General features: G+C 36.7%; 1 protein-coding gene across 1 annotated transcript; it reads left to right on the top strand.

Annotated features, from left to right (window-relative positions):
- Positions 1-12,751: 12,751 nt before the first annotated feature.
- Positions 12,752-14,143, top strand: LOC131874739 (uncharacterized). The gene has a single exon (XM_059218644.1). The coding sequence runs from the start codon at positions 12,752-12,754 to the stop codon at positions 14,141-14,143; it is 1,392 nt and encodes a 463-aa protein (XP_059074627.1).
- The last annotated feature ends 358 nt before the right edge of the window (positions 14,144-14,501 follow it).

The following is a 14,501-nucleotide window of genomic DNA, read 5'->3' as shown; positions in this document are numbered from 1 at the left end:
TGCACTTTGTGTTCTATATTCTTGCCCTCTCTTTTCATATTGCTTCAATGGTCGAGTCTGCAAATGCATCCCTCACATTATTGGCTTGTCCTCTCCTAATTTTCGTTCTTGCAGGTCCAGTAATAAGAGCAAACCCAGATACAATGCAGGAATACTGTGTTACCCACATAGCAGCTTCCTCGTATAGACTCTATGGGCTTCTGTGCCTGAATCCCTGTGTTACATCCCACTTGTGCCCTAGTGATTTTATGCAGTATTTTCATCCTGATACATGTTAACCCTAGTGCATTTTGATATACTCTTATGATGTATGATGTGCCTAGTTTTATGCTTTAAATGATGGATTTGTTCAGATGATTATGCATGTGTGAATAATGATAATTATGTTTTCTATGCAAAAATGATGTAATTTGATTTAGTAAATTGAGGAATTTCAGTTAGCTATAACTGATTTCTGTGGGCCAAGTGTATGCAGGAGACCGTCGTCCTCTCCAAAAGGAGGGAAAGTATCATCAAGTCGGGAGGTGAAAGAATGCAAGAACTCAATGTTGTTTGAAAACCCTAGCCTAAGCCAGGTAAACCTAGGTGGATCTTGTCAAACTTTGATTAGCCTGTGTGTCAATTAACCTGGTAGGTAGTGCATAGAATCTGAGGTTTGTTGCTTCCTGAAACAATTATCAATTATTCATATTAATAAATTATTTCGTTATTTATTAATTAAGTTGACCGGACTAATATTACTTTTAATATATATGTTTATGTATATGTATATACACGTAATTGATATATTCTATATGAGTCCCTGGGTACAGTAGCACATATACCTGATTGTATACGTACTATCACAGTCAGATATTCGTAGGGAGTCTAGGTCACGTCTATATAAATACAAATAAACATGTATTATTAAATATAATTATGATTGTTTGACAAGTTTTATTTTAATTAAATAAATTATTTTATTGGCCAACTTTAATTGGCAATATCAATGGTTAAATAGATGAAATTATGTTCTTTCATAGTGTTGAAAGAAATAAGACTTAAATAAAACTTTTAAATCTTATTAATGTTAACTATCATATAATTCCTATTTTATGAGTATTTGATTCTTTTACCAGAAATGTTTTCAGTCAATGCCTTAAATTCTTTAAATCTACTCAGGACTTCATCAGATTCTTTAGTCTTTAAGAAATAAATCCAAGTTTTCCTAGAGAAATCATCTATGAAGATTACATAGTAGAGACATCCACTAGGAGAAGCTACGGACATAGGTCCACATAAATCAGAATGAACAAGTTCTAATTTTTCTTTAGCTCTACTTTCACTTCTATGAAAAGAACTTTTAACATTTTTACCCATAGCACAACCTTTACAAGTATCATCATGAAATTGACTGAGTTTAGGCATACCTTTAACTATCCTTTCGAGGGAAGAAAGAGCTTGAAAGTGTAAGTGTCCAAGCCTTCGATGCCATAGCTCACAAGATTCAGGGGCCTCATTAATGAGGCCTTGAATAGGGTTAGTGGAGAGCTTATTAAAACTATCATATCTATTTCCAATAACACGAGCAGATTTAAAACTAGATTTCTTAGGCCAAGCAAGTACTTTACCTTCAAAAAATGCTACTTGGTAACCTTTATCTTCTAGAGCGGAAATAGAAATTAAGTTTATTTTAATTCCCGGAACAAATAAGATATCACTAAGGTGAAGTGAAATGCCAGAATTTAAAGTTAATGAGGTAGTGCCAGAACCTCTTACCGAATATCGAGCATCATCACCAATTACCACATGTAGACTGGTATCCTTTTCTACTAAGTTTGAAAGATGCTCACGATAGCCTGTGATGTGTCTAGAAGCACCACTGTCAATCAGCCATGTGTTACTATCTGAGGGTATGTTGCTTGACAAGGCAGAAATGAATAAGAAGTCTTCATTTTGTTCTGAGACCTCATTAAGGTTGGCTTCCCTTTGCGAGGGTTCATTTTGACATTCTTTAGCATAGTAACTATATTTGTCACATCGAACACGAGAGAGATCTATTGGCTTCTTCCAAGAATTCTAAGAGCTGGGTGGTATGAATTCTCTATTCCTCTTAGGATTATTCTTCTTCCAATTATCACCTTTCTTGCATTGGGTTGCAAGCATATGTTGATCATCCACTTGAGGACTCTTGAGTTTTCCTCTTATGGCAAGGCGAGATTCCTCATGAAGGTAATCGTTTTGAAGACGATCAAAGGTTGGGAATTCATATCTCCCACTTATGGATTTGTTGTGACGTATTCACACATCGCCCCATTACAAATGGGTACCCTTGTTTTTTTGCTTTCTAGGGTTTACTTTCTAGGTCTTTTAGGGTTTTGCCTATTAGCCTTTGCATGATGAGTGCTGACAGGGGGATCGCTGGATAGAAGGCCCTGCTTGAGCTAGGGTGAGTCAGTGGATGATCCGGGTTAGGTTTTCCTTCAAGATCTTCCTTAGGCTTAGTTTTGCTGGTGGTGTTTCGTTTGAGTTCGAGGAAGTCAATGAGTGGATGAGCAAATTTGATTAAGACATGGAAGGAAGCCTAGCAAAGTGCGTCCAAGGCATGAAAAGGAGGAAGCAAGTGAAAGATGAGTTCAAATTGAGAATTTCGCTCCTGACCCTTCCAAAGGGTCCAGAGCGAAATTCTTTGAGGTCCTCTTTTTTCTTCCTTGTTTGCACTGAAGGTCTTTTTCTTTGGGCATTGTGGGGGTAGGTTGATATGTCCTTGCTTTAGGGAATGATTGAAAATGTTGTAAAGTGAGGATCTTGTCCAAATTGTGAATTTCGCTCCTGACCCTTCCAGAGGGTCCAAAGCGAAATTCTTCATAAATCTCATTTGCTCCCTTATTTTGGCTACCAATCTTGTTCCATGGGCATATTTGGAAAGGAAATAACATGTCTTTACCTTTTGAGGTGATGGAATGTAGAAATGTGAAGGATTTTGGACAAGATTAGGAATTTCGCTCTTGACCCTTCCAAAGGGTCCAGAGCGAAAATCCTTATACACCTCAATTTTATCACTTGTCAAGACCAAACTCCTAGCTTTTAAGGCATGTTTGAGGTGTTTTGACATGTTCTAGCCTTCGGAGATGAGTAAAGGTGAAAAGAATGAAGGATTCTAGCCTAAAGGGTGAATTTCAGTCCTAGCCCTTCCAAAGGGTCCATAGCAAAATTCTTGAAAACACTCATTTTTCTTTTAGCCAAAGTCAAGACCAAGGTGGAAATGAAAGAAAATTAATCTATGTTTGCCCCCCAAAGAGGATGAGAGTTGGAAAAGTCAAGGATCAAACCCAAAACATGATTTTCACTCTTGACCCTTCCAAAAGGTCCAGAGCGAAAATCTTTGTAGCCCTTGTTTTCTTCCTTATTTTGGCTAAGCTTTGGCATGATGGAGAAGGAATTAGTATGTTTTGGCCCTGAGAGGGAGTGGGATGCTTTGGAAGATCAAGATTTTAGCCTAAATGAGAATTTTGCTCCTAACCCTTCCAAAGGGTCCAAAGCGAAATTCACTATAAACCTCATTTGCTACTTGATTTGGGCATCAATCCTTGTTCCTTAGGTGGAAAATGATCTAACTTTGCCTCTTGAGGTGGTTTGAAGTTTGAAAAGTGAGTGATCAAGCCTAAACTAAGATTTTCGCTCCTGACACTTCCAAAGGGTCCGGAGCGAAAATCCTCCTAAGGCTCATTTCCTCCCTAGATTGACCAAATTTTGATTTGCAAGGCATCTTGAAAGGAAGGATGGACATCTTTTGCCATTGGAAATGTTTGAAAGCATTGAAAAGTGAAGGATTTTGAGCCAAATAGTGAATTTCGCTCCTAACCCTTCCAAAGGGTCTAGAGCGAAATTCCTAAAAACACCTATTTTTTCCTTGGAGGAGATCAAGTCCTTGGTTTTTGTGGCATGGATAGAAGTGGGATAGCATGTATTTGCCTCTTGAGGTGGTTTGGAGTTAGAGAAATGAAAAATCAAGCTCAAATCATGATTTTCGCTCCTGACCCTTCCAAAGGGTCCAGAGCGAAAATCTTCATGGACCTCATTGTCTTCCTTGTTAGGCCAAGTTCTTAGTGTCCAAGGCATGTTGGAGGAAGGATAGCCATATTCTTGCCTTGAGGAATGATGGAAAGTAATAAAAGATGAAATATCAAGCCTAGAATGTGAAATTCGCTCCTGACCCTTCCAAAGGGTCCAGGGCAAAATTTCACCAAAACCACCTTTTTTCCAAATTTGTGTCAAGACAATTGCAAACTAAAGTGAATTGGGATGGAAGAAGTCTTTAGGAGTAACTTCAAGTTGCTAGGAATCATTGAAATTGAAGGAATTGAGCCAAATCAAGAATTTCGCTCCTGACCCTTCCAAAGGGTCTAGAGCGAAATTCTAAAATCTAGCTACTCCTTTCACATTTATGCCAAGTCAGGCCTAGACAAAGATGATAGAAGCCCTTGAAATTTCCCTTGAATGGATTTTTGTCTCAAAAAATGATGATTTTGGGCTAGAGGAAGAATTTCACTCCTGACCCTTCCAAAGGGTCCAGGGCGAAATTCATTATAGGTCCTGTCCCTGGCCATGATTTCTAGCGAAATTATCTTTTATAGTCACTTTGAAGTCAAGCAAAATGTTGCAAGCATGGGAGAGGGATCCAAGGATAAGAGTCCAAGTAAACAAAGTAAAAAGAATGGAATTGAATGAGGATAAACAAGCAAATCATGAAATTCGCTCCTGACCCTTCCAAAGGGTCCAGGGCGAAATTGTGCAAAACCTATCTTTTCCCTTAATTTTATGCCAAACCTAGTGTGGATCAAGATCAAACGAGGCCTTAGGAAGGACTCCAAATTGCCAATGATTATCAAGATTGAAAGAATTGAGCCAAATGATGAAAATCACTCCCGAACCTTCTAGAGGGTCTAGGGCGAAAATTCTTCAATCACCTAATTTTTCTTGCAAAATCAAATCAAACTTGGGTTGGAGAAGAGAGGAAATGTGTTTTCTTGCCTTGTGAGGTGGTTTCAAGTTGAAATGATGGAGGAATAAGCTCAAAACAAGTTTTTCGCTCCTGACCCTTCTGAAGGGTCCAGAGCAAAAACCCTAAAAATCACCTTTTATCCAAATTTTGAATGAAGTCAGGCCTAGGCTAGAGTGAAAGAAACTATTTGGAATGCCTTGGAAAGATGTTTGACCATCAAAAGTGTAATTTTGACCTCAAATAGTGAATTTTGCTCCTGACCCTTCCAAAGGGTCCAGAGCGAAATTCCTAAAAACACCTAGTTTACCCATGAGGAAGGTCAAGTTGTGAATTCCCAGCCTTTGGTGAGGAGAAGGATAGCGTATGCTTGCCTTGGAAGGCATTTTGGAGTAAAGACATGATGGAATTTGTCCAAAGATGCAAAATTCGCTCCTGACCCTTCCAGAGGGTCCAGGGCGAAATCCTTTGAAACTACTATTTTTCACCTTGTTTGGGCCAGGCGAAGAGCTAATTGTGAAATAATGTTGAAGAGAGGTCTAAATTGGGCAAAATAGCAAATTTCGCTCCTAACCCTTCCAAAGGGTCCAGGGCGAAATTCTTATAGGGCCTGTCCCTGGGGAGAATATTGAGCAAACTTCATTTTAATATCTTTTGTTGATGATTTAAGGTAGAAAATGCTAATGCTAGAATAAATATATTATGTGTCCTTAATCATCTTATGGTTTGTTTTGCAGATGAAAGAAGACCAGGCCAAGGCAAGGACGACCTCCTCCAGCCCGACATCATCAAGGACGACCTCTTCCAATCCAGCATTTGAAGGGAAGGTACATCATCCATCCTGCACATCAAAGACAAAGGATGTTAAAGCAAGGGTCCGTTGGAGAAGCAAATAGTTTCAGAAGAGTTAATTAAAGTTAGCTTCTTAGCATCACCAAATTGAGCATCAACCAAGTGTCAGACAAGGTGGCATCCCAGTCATCATCCCTCCAGTTGGATTGGTCCACCTCAACGTGTCCAGGTTCAATGTACCTGACTCATAAAAAATGACACAAACTTCGATGTACCTAGCCCGATTATCCATTTGTCGAATATTCCAGAGAAAACATGTGTCCAAATAATGTAATTATTTCATTGGCCAGAATTGAGTTTGTTGTAGCAAGCCCTAATTAAGGTTTCATTGTAAAATCTCGGTCGTTGATCTCAAGTTGATCTGAACCATCGAATTGTATTGAGGGCTCTATATAAGCCCTGGCTCCTCATTTGTAAAGGCTAATAGTTAGTCAATAGTTGATAGTGGGTGAATAGTTAGCTAATAGTGAATAGTCAGCTCATAGAATAGCAATTAGCGTAAATTAGGAGGACAAGGCAAGAAATTGTTGCTAGTGATTGTAAACAAACTCCATTTATCCATTGGTCGAATATTCCAGAGAAAACATGTGTCCAAATAATGTAATTATTTCATTGGCCAGAATTGAGTTTGTTGTAGCAAGCCCTAATTAAGGTTTCATTGTAAAATCTCGGTCGTTGATCTCAAGTTGATCTGAACCATCGAATTGTATTGAGGGCTCTATATAAGCCCTGGCTCCTCATTTGTAAAGGCTAATAGTTAGTCAATAGTTGATAGTGGGTGAATAGTTAGCTAATTTAGTGAATAGTCAGCTGATAGAATAGCAATTAGAGTAAATTAGGAGGACAAGGCAAGAAATTGTTGCTAGTGATTGTAAACAAACTCCATTTTCATTGAAGTTATGGTGAAGTGTGTTGTTTCGTTGCAATATGCATGGTCTCTTGTTGAATCTTCATTTTAGATGAGAGATAATTAAATTGAATGAAAGAAGTTGTTGAATGCACCTGTGTGTAATCCGTCTAATCCATACCACTAGTCTCTTACTAATTGTAAGTGTGCCCTGTGTGGTCAACTGGCATAAAATGAGCTTAATCTTAAGTCGTTACACGTCTATTGTTCATGCATTATCTTGAATGGTGATCAGTGTCTGATGGTGTACGATTTGAACATATTGGAAGCATCCCTTAGAAGATCGCACTGAGTTGGTGTCGGATTGTTCAAGCCTGATGGTGAGACCTAACCCAATAGAAGTCCACCTAGTCGTTCATCCATCTTCTCGCATTCTAAGTAGTAGAGTAGACTTCTTGAACCCTGGATCTTTTACCATTTGTTTGTCTTCCAGTTAGTAAATAGGACTTGTGATTCCAGCAAATCAGACGTTCAGGTCATCGAGTGTAAGTCCCCTTGTGATTCCAACAAATCACATCATACCACGAAGGGCTTATCCACGAGTAAAGAACCTACATAACAAAACCTTAGAGTTACTCCGACTGATCCTTCGGCGAGATCTTCGGCAGTCGGGAACTTTGCTTAAGAGGATAAGATACCTCTGGATATTTTATTTTGTGTTTGGTCGTGTACAAAATACACATCAACAGGATTGAATGAAGGAATCCCATGAATCTGGGAGACCATTCAATGAGATCATGACAATGTCCTTGTCTTCTATGTTATGACCAATTGAGCCTAGTTGATCCTTTAGTTCAGAGATCTTCATGAAGTAAGACATAATTGAATCCTCTTTTGCCATTTTAATGTGAAGTAATTGTTGCCTTAATGCAATTGCTCTACTGAGGTTATTGATCTCATAAATACCTTCTAGATGTTTGAATATCTCTCAGGTTGTAGTGAATTTGGAGATAGAGGTGACAAGGTAATTTTTGACCGAGTCAATAATGAGTTTTCTAGCTTTGAGAGCATTCCTTTTAAACTGCTTTAGTTCTTCTTGATTTGTGGGCGCAGTCAGCTCTTTGCCTTGCACAAATTGAAGGAGATCATCTTCCTCAAGAGCAAGTAGGATGCGAACCTCCAGGCAGCAAAGTTAAGTGCCCCTTTGAGCCTATCTTCAACTTTCAACCCTGTCATTGTCCTGACTAAAAATGAAACAGCAAACTGGAAATAAAAGACTACTGAAATCTGAAAGTTAATATATATATATATAACCTAGGGCTCTGATACCATGATAGTTTTACTTTCAAATTAACAATAAACTCAGAAAATAAATTTTTAGTTAGGGTTTTAAACTTAGTGAATGACAGAGAGCAAACAAAATAGATGAAAATGAGACAAGACAACATTACCCTGGGAAAACCTCCTAGGAAGAAAAACCCAGCAAGAAGAAATCCTCAGATATGATTATGAATTATGCAATATTCTGATTACAACACTTATCTCTTTAGGAGGTTTGATATGGCCACACTTTAGGGCTGATGTAGATGACTAATCAGTATCAGGTCTGCACCTCAAATCTGCACTTTTGTCTTCATCAACCAGTAACCTGGTCTGCACTTTTGACGCCTTATTCTTGATAGCAGTTCGCACCTTTCACTGGAGATATTCACACCTAAAGTTTACACCTTGGCAGCAAATGTAGTTTGCATTCATGCACAACAGATAACTGACTATTTTCCCTTCAACTTGAGAGCTAATTCACATGATGTCAAGAAAGATATGATGTGTTAATGAGGTCAAGTAGTTGTTCATTTATATGTGGCAAGGGGGCCTATTTGAGGTCGGCTTGGCGCTAATTCCTTTTATTTATTTTATCTCTTTTGTGCGATATGACTTTTAGTTTATAGGGTCGGCCCTATTAGAGGGAACACGTTTCCCTTAGAGTGGCGTGTGTCTTTTGAGTTATAGGGTCGGCCCTATTAGAGGGAACAGGTTTCCCTTAGAGTGGCATGTGAGAGGGGAGAGAAGGGCCCAACCCTTGGTGGATTCCAATGTTGCCTTAAGGCAATTGGAATCTGCATCCTACCTAGTTACAATCAAAAGGAAGGTGGTTGCACATAATTCCTATAAAATTATTTGAGTCATCTATATGGCAAAGAAATGAAATATAAATTTATGTTTCCACACCTTACCTAAATTGATTGACTGTCAGAGGTGCTTGGTATTAGCTCCAAGTTTCTAAGAGTCCAGATCTTGTTTTTAACTTTATGGCTTTGGCTTGCCAGTCTTGCATTGTATACTATATCATTTACTAATATGGGAAAACTCAATGGTTGAGTAATTAAAAGTTTTGGACTTGAATAAATCATAGTGAAATCAAGCCCATATTAATTTATGATAAGATCCATTGCAAAAGCTCTTCAATTATATTGAGTTAGAAACTTGGGTGAGTAATACAACATGGCTATGTATGGCAATTTTCAATGTGTATTTGCAGTTTTCAGATTAAAATATATCAAAAACTGGAAAGAGACTACTTTGGAAAATCGGAATGATTTCAACCTTGAACATAGAAAATAATGTGAAAATACATTTGCTAAGGTTGATCTTTTGTATATAGATTGAAATGTTCTCAGAGAGATTGGTTTCCAGTGGCCTTCTTAAGACTACGTGTTTATCCGTTTTGGCTACTAAATACAAACTAGTTATGCAGATGTTGGGACAACCAGCTTTCCATGTGCAGCTAGAATCTTTATGAGTCTATAATGAAGAACGGGATAACCAACATTCGGATTATGTAGAAATAAAAGCACCAACCATTAATAGCTTTGACATATCTCTAGTTAGCGAAAATTGGAGATAAGAATAGAATGTACACCTCAATGAGTGCTTAAAATTATTTTTTGCATTGTACTGGAGGTTAATGAAGGAATAGGAAAAAGAAAAGCAGTAACCATACCTATAGCCAAAGATATATGTTCAAAAAGTATTTCCTCAAGCATGAATCCTACTAATATTGTATATTGGTTGTACTTGTTGTGTACCTACACATATTATACAAACTGTGTTAGTAGAGACAAGGCACACCATTTGTTTGTTGAATGTCGTGTAATGAATAAAACAAAGAAATTCTTTTAATTTTTTGGAAGGATTTGTCATCTAATTTTTAACAATAAATTTATAGAATGCCAGTAAAAATATAATGAATAAACAGTAAATGCTAGTTTTTTTTTTTTTATTGTTAAAAATTGATGAGAAAATCTTATGGCATTCAAACAATTAGTTCATGTGCCTTGTCTCTGCTAACACATTTTGTATGACATTGGTAGGTATGGTGACTGATTTTCTTGTTTCTATTTCTTTTTCTAGCTCTATTAGATCAGTCCTTTGATTTCGTAAGTTTGGCTCTATGACTATTTTTAGTTTTAAGAATTTCTTCATTTGGCTCTTCCATGATCTATAGTTCAAACTCTACATTGTCACTTTTCTACCATCCAAACAACTTGTGATTTGTTTACAATATGAAAAAATGCTAAAATGTGGACATTAGCTTGCTTCTACAAACAATACTGTTGATAAGCACAATTCAAAATCAGTTGCATTACATGTGTTGTACTTCACAACTACATTAGCTTGCTTTGTCAAACAACACTGTTGATAAGCACAGTTCAAAATCAGCTGCATTACATGTGCTATAATTCACAGCTAGATTTTCAAAATAAATGGTCGTATTGAAATAGCCATGGCTAAATCGAGAACAAATTGGAAGTCATTTCAAAAATAAAACAATGACAATCAACAGTTTAAGCAGAAAGTCATGAAAGAACTAAACCGGGAAATTTATTAAAACATAAACAGCCACCATATGTCAAAGTTATTGCTAAGCCCTTGCTTAGCCCTTGATCAAACACAGTGCAAATAATGTGAGTTAAACAAATCCTACAAGTTTTAAAAAATCTCATGAAAATAAACTGACACAAATACTGTGTGAGTCTTAACTATTACATCAAAATGGATGAACTAGCATGTATCTGCAGTTGTACAAGTATTATGAAGACAACACAAGTGAAGACTTTTATTTTCCCTATTTTTTAAATTAAAATAAGAAAAACCATTGGTAAAAATATAATGATCCAATCAGGAAAAAGAAAAAAATGAGTGGAAATGCTATTTATGAAATCTAGATGTTAGAAACTATAGAAAAAGGCAAAAAATTTACCTTTAATTTGCACAAATTAATAGGGAAGGGCTCATACAAAAACATTAGTTCCAAAATACACAATCCCCAACTCTGTAATTGAATAAGTTAATATGGAAACATTATGCATTATCCAGAGCTTGATAAAGTGATATTATTGGTGAATGGCTTTGTGGTTTGTGTGTTTCTACTATGATCGAGTTTTGTGACATATTTTGCTTCTTTGTAGCAACATTTGTAAGCATATTGATGGATTTATTAATCATTGCAAAAAAAAGTTGTCTTAGAGATGTTTTGATTATGCTGTTAGTGAGAAATTTGTCTTAGAGATGTTTTGATTATGCTGTTAGTGAGAAATCAACTACCATGTTCCACAACCCAACAAGTCACAACTAACTTTTTATAGCTTTGATGAGTGCAAAAAATTGTTTTTGCATTGCAAAAGAGGTTAACCAAGGAATAGGAAAAAGAAAAGTAGTGACCATACCTACAGCGTAAATCATCGTATTCAGCGAATTTCTGCCATCAAGTTCGAAATTCGCCTAACTCAGAAACCCTATATAAAATTCGTCAAAATTCGTCAGATATTCATACGGCAAAAGTGATGAATGACGTGTTTTGGTAAAGCGTATTTTAAACTCGCGTTTTTAGGTTTTTCGTCTCTTTTTTTTAATACATAGAGTGTCGTTATTTGTTTTAAAAACTACACAAAGGTTATTCGCAGTGGATCCGGAAGCCAAAGTCGCCGCCATGAAGCTGAAATCTGCCGCCGTCGTCACTCTGCCTGCGTCCACCACGCTCCGCCTGCGTCCTCCCGCCTTGCCCAGCGTCTGCATGAATTTTATTTATTTATTTATTTATTTTATTTTTTGATAGGTAATTGGCCGAAGCCTGAATAACTTTTCACTGGAGCTATGAACCAGTGGGGCCACAGTAGGGGGCCCCATCCCCATTACATATCTTTGAGTTATTATTATTATTTTGTGTGATCAGATTGACCCCAAGACCTTCCCCATCCTTTGGAAGGCCAAGAGTCACAACTTAGAATTTCACTTTAGATGTCCCTATTGGGAATTGAACTTGGGTCTCCACAATGAAAACCCAGTGTTTTAACCAGTTAAGCTCAACCCTTTGGATTTATTTATTTGTTTATTAGCTTTTCGTATTAAATTCAAAAATTTTGGTTTTTGGATAAATGTTAATTTGATTTTGATATTGTATTATTCAGTTTTTATTTTTTTATTTTAGTGTAGTAATATTTAATGTTTAATGTTTAATATTTAGTAATTTAATGTTTAGTAATTTAATGTTTAGTTTTTAATATTTAATAATTAATATTTAGTAATTCTTATTATAATGTTTAATATTATATTAATATTGTTTATTTTTCAGTTTTTTATTTTAGTATAGTAATTTTATTTTGTTTTTAAAGTTTACTTATCAAACATAAAATATAATATTATTTATTTTTCAGTTTTTTATTTTAGTATAGCAATTTTATTTTGTTTTTAAAGTTTACTTATCAAAAATAAAAATTTAGTATTATTTTATTAATTTATTGTTAAAATATGAATATATTAAAATAAATATTTTATTAATATTTAGTTAATGATTTAAATATAAATATTATTTTTTTATTGACTCATGCAGATCATAATTAAATGGCTCCAAAAAAATCAAATTCCGAAGTATGGAAACATGTGACTCGGAATGGTGTTCATCTCACTTGTAACAAGTGTAAGAAAAATTTTACTAGAAGTAAACAAGGGCAAAAGACCACTTGCTTGGTCTTACTGCAGATTCAGGTGGAGGTGTTGAAGCATGTCCAGACATGCCTGACAAACTAAGAATTGTTTTAGAGAGAGAACAATCCTCTTCAATTGTGGGAATGATGAAGGTGGCACAAAAAAATCAGAGAATTGAAGAGGATGTGTCCAAGTTCACCTCTATTACGTCTTCTTCCAGTTTTCCCAAGGCCACAGGTGCATCAAAAGAAAGTGGAACATTGAACAGCTTTTGGAAACCAGTAGAAAAACAGCAGGTGGATGATGCATTCGTTGATTTGTTCTATACAAGTGCCATCCCATTCAATGTGGCAAGAAACCCTCTTTATCGTGATGCAATCCAAAAAGCTGCAGAGTTTGGAAAAGGGTACACACCTCCAGGTTCAAAGGCTTTGAGGACAACTCTTTTAGAGAGGTCAAAAGATAGAGTGACAACAAAATTAGTCGAGGTCAAAGCCTCTTGGAAGGTAACAGGTTGCACTATCTTGGGCGATGGATGGTCAGATATATGTCAAAGGCCATTGATTAATGTTTTAGTAGCTTCCCCTGAAGGTTTTGTGTTTTTTAAAGTGATTGACACCATGAACCATAAAAAAACTTCAGAGTATATTTTTCAGATATTAGAGGAAGCCATTCTTGAAGTAGGGGCAAAAAATGTGGTTCAGGTGGTCACTGATAGTGCGGCCAATTGTGTGGGAGCTGGGAGGCTGATTGTAGAGAAATATCCACAAATATATTGGAGCCCATGTGCAACCCATTGTCTAGATTTGTTGCTTCATGACTTGGCCAAATTCCCATGGATACATGAAGCAATTCATCGAGGAAGAGCAATTGCAAATTTTATTAGAAATCATCGTCTCACATTGAGCTTGTACAGGCAACATGCAACTAGGGAGTTGTTGAGGCCTTGTGACACACGGTTTACTTCATTTTATATCACTTTGAAAAGAGTGGTTGAAGAGAAAACAGCTTTGGGATCAATGATTTGTTCCAATGAGTGGGAAAGTTCAACACTTTCTAAGAGTGCTAAGGGAAAGAACATAGAGCACATCATTTTAAACAGTAGCTTTTGGGAAAGTGGAGCAAAGGTTTTGAATATATGTGGGCCAATTGTTGGTGTTCTTCACCATGTTCTTCACATGGTGGATAGTGACACTCCTTGCCTTGGCATGCTTTATGAAAGCATGGACCCTTGTAAGGAATCTGTTCAGAGAGCACTCAATAATGTAGAAGCAGATTACATGGAGATATGGGAGATAGTTGATGCCAGATGGAAAATGATGCACACACCTTTACATGCAACAGCTTGCTATTTGGAGCCTAAGTTATTTTGTATTGATAGACAAGCTGATTTTGAAATTATGTCAGGGCTTTATGAAGCCATTAGCAAGTTTGAACAAAATCGAAAAACTTCAACTCTAATTAGAGGCCAGTGCTAGAAATACCAAAGAGGAGAAGGGTTGTTTGGAATAGAAGTTGCCCAAGAAGATATGTTGCGAGCTGAGGTTTTTGCGTATAGATGGTGGATGAGCTATGGAGCACATACTCCTGAACTACGACGCTTTGCCATTCGAATTTTGAGTCAGGCAGCAAGTTCATCAGCTTGTGAGAGGAATTGGAGTTGCTTTGACCACATCCATTCCAAAAAAAGGAATAAGTTGCTGTCTGGAAAGCTGGGAGATCTTGTCTACGTTTGCAGCAATCTGAAATTGTTCATGAACAGATCAGCAAATGATTCCACATCTTCTTCACAACAACAAATTTCAAAAGACATAGCAACTGGAGTTGAAGATGAGC

The sequence above is a fragment of the Cryptomeria japonica genome, chromosome 4 (assembly GCF_030272615.1).
Source record: "Cryptomeria japonica chromosome 4, Sugi_1.0, whole genome shotgun sequence".
NCBI lineage: Eukaryota > Viridiplantae > Streptophyta > Pinopsida > Cupressales > Cupressaceae > Cryptomeria > Cryptomeria japonica.
Note: the sequence above shows the minus strand (reverse complement) of the source record. Positions and strands in the feature narration are given on the sequence as shown.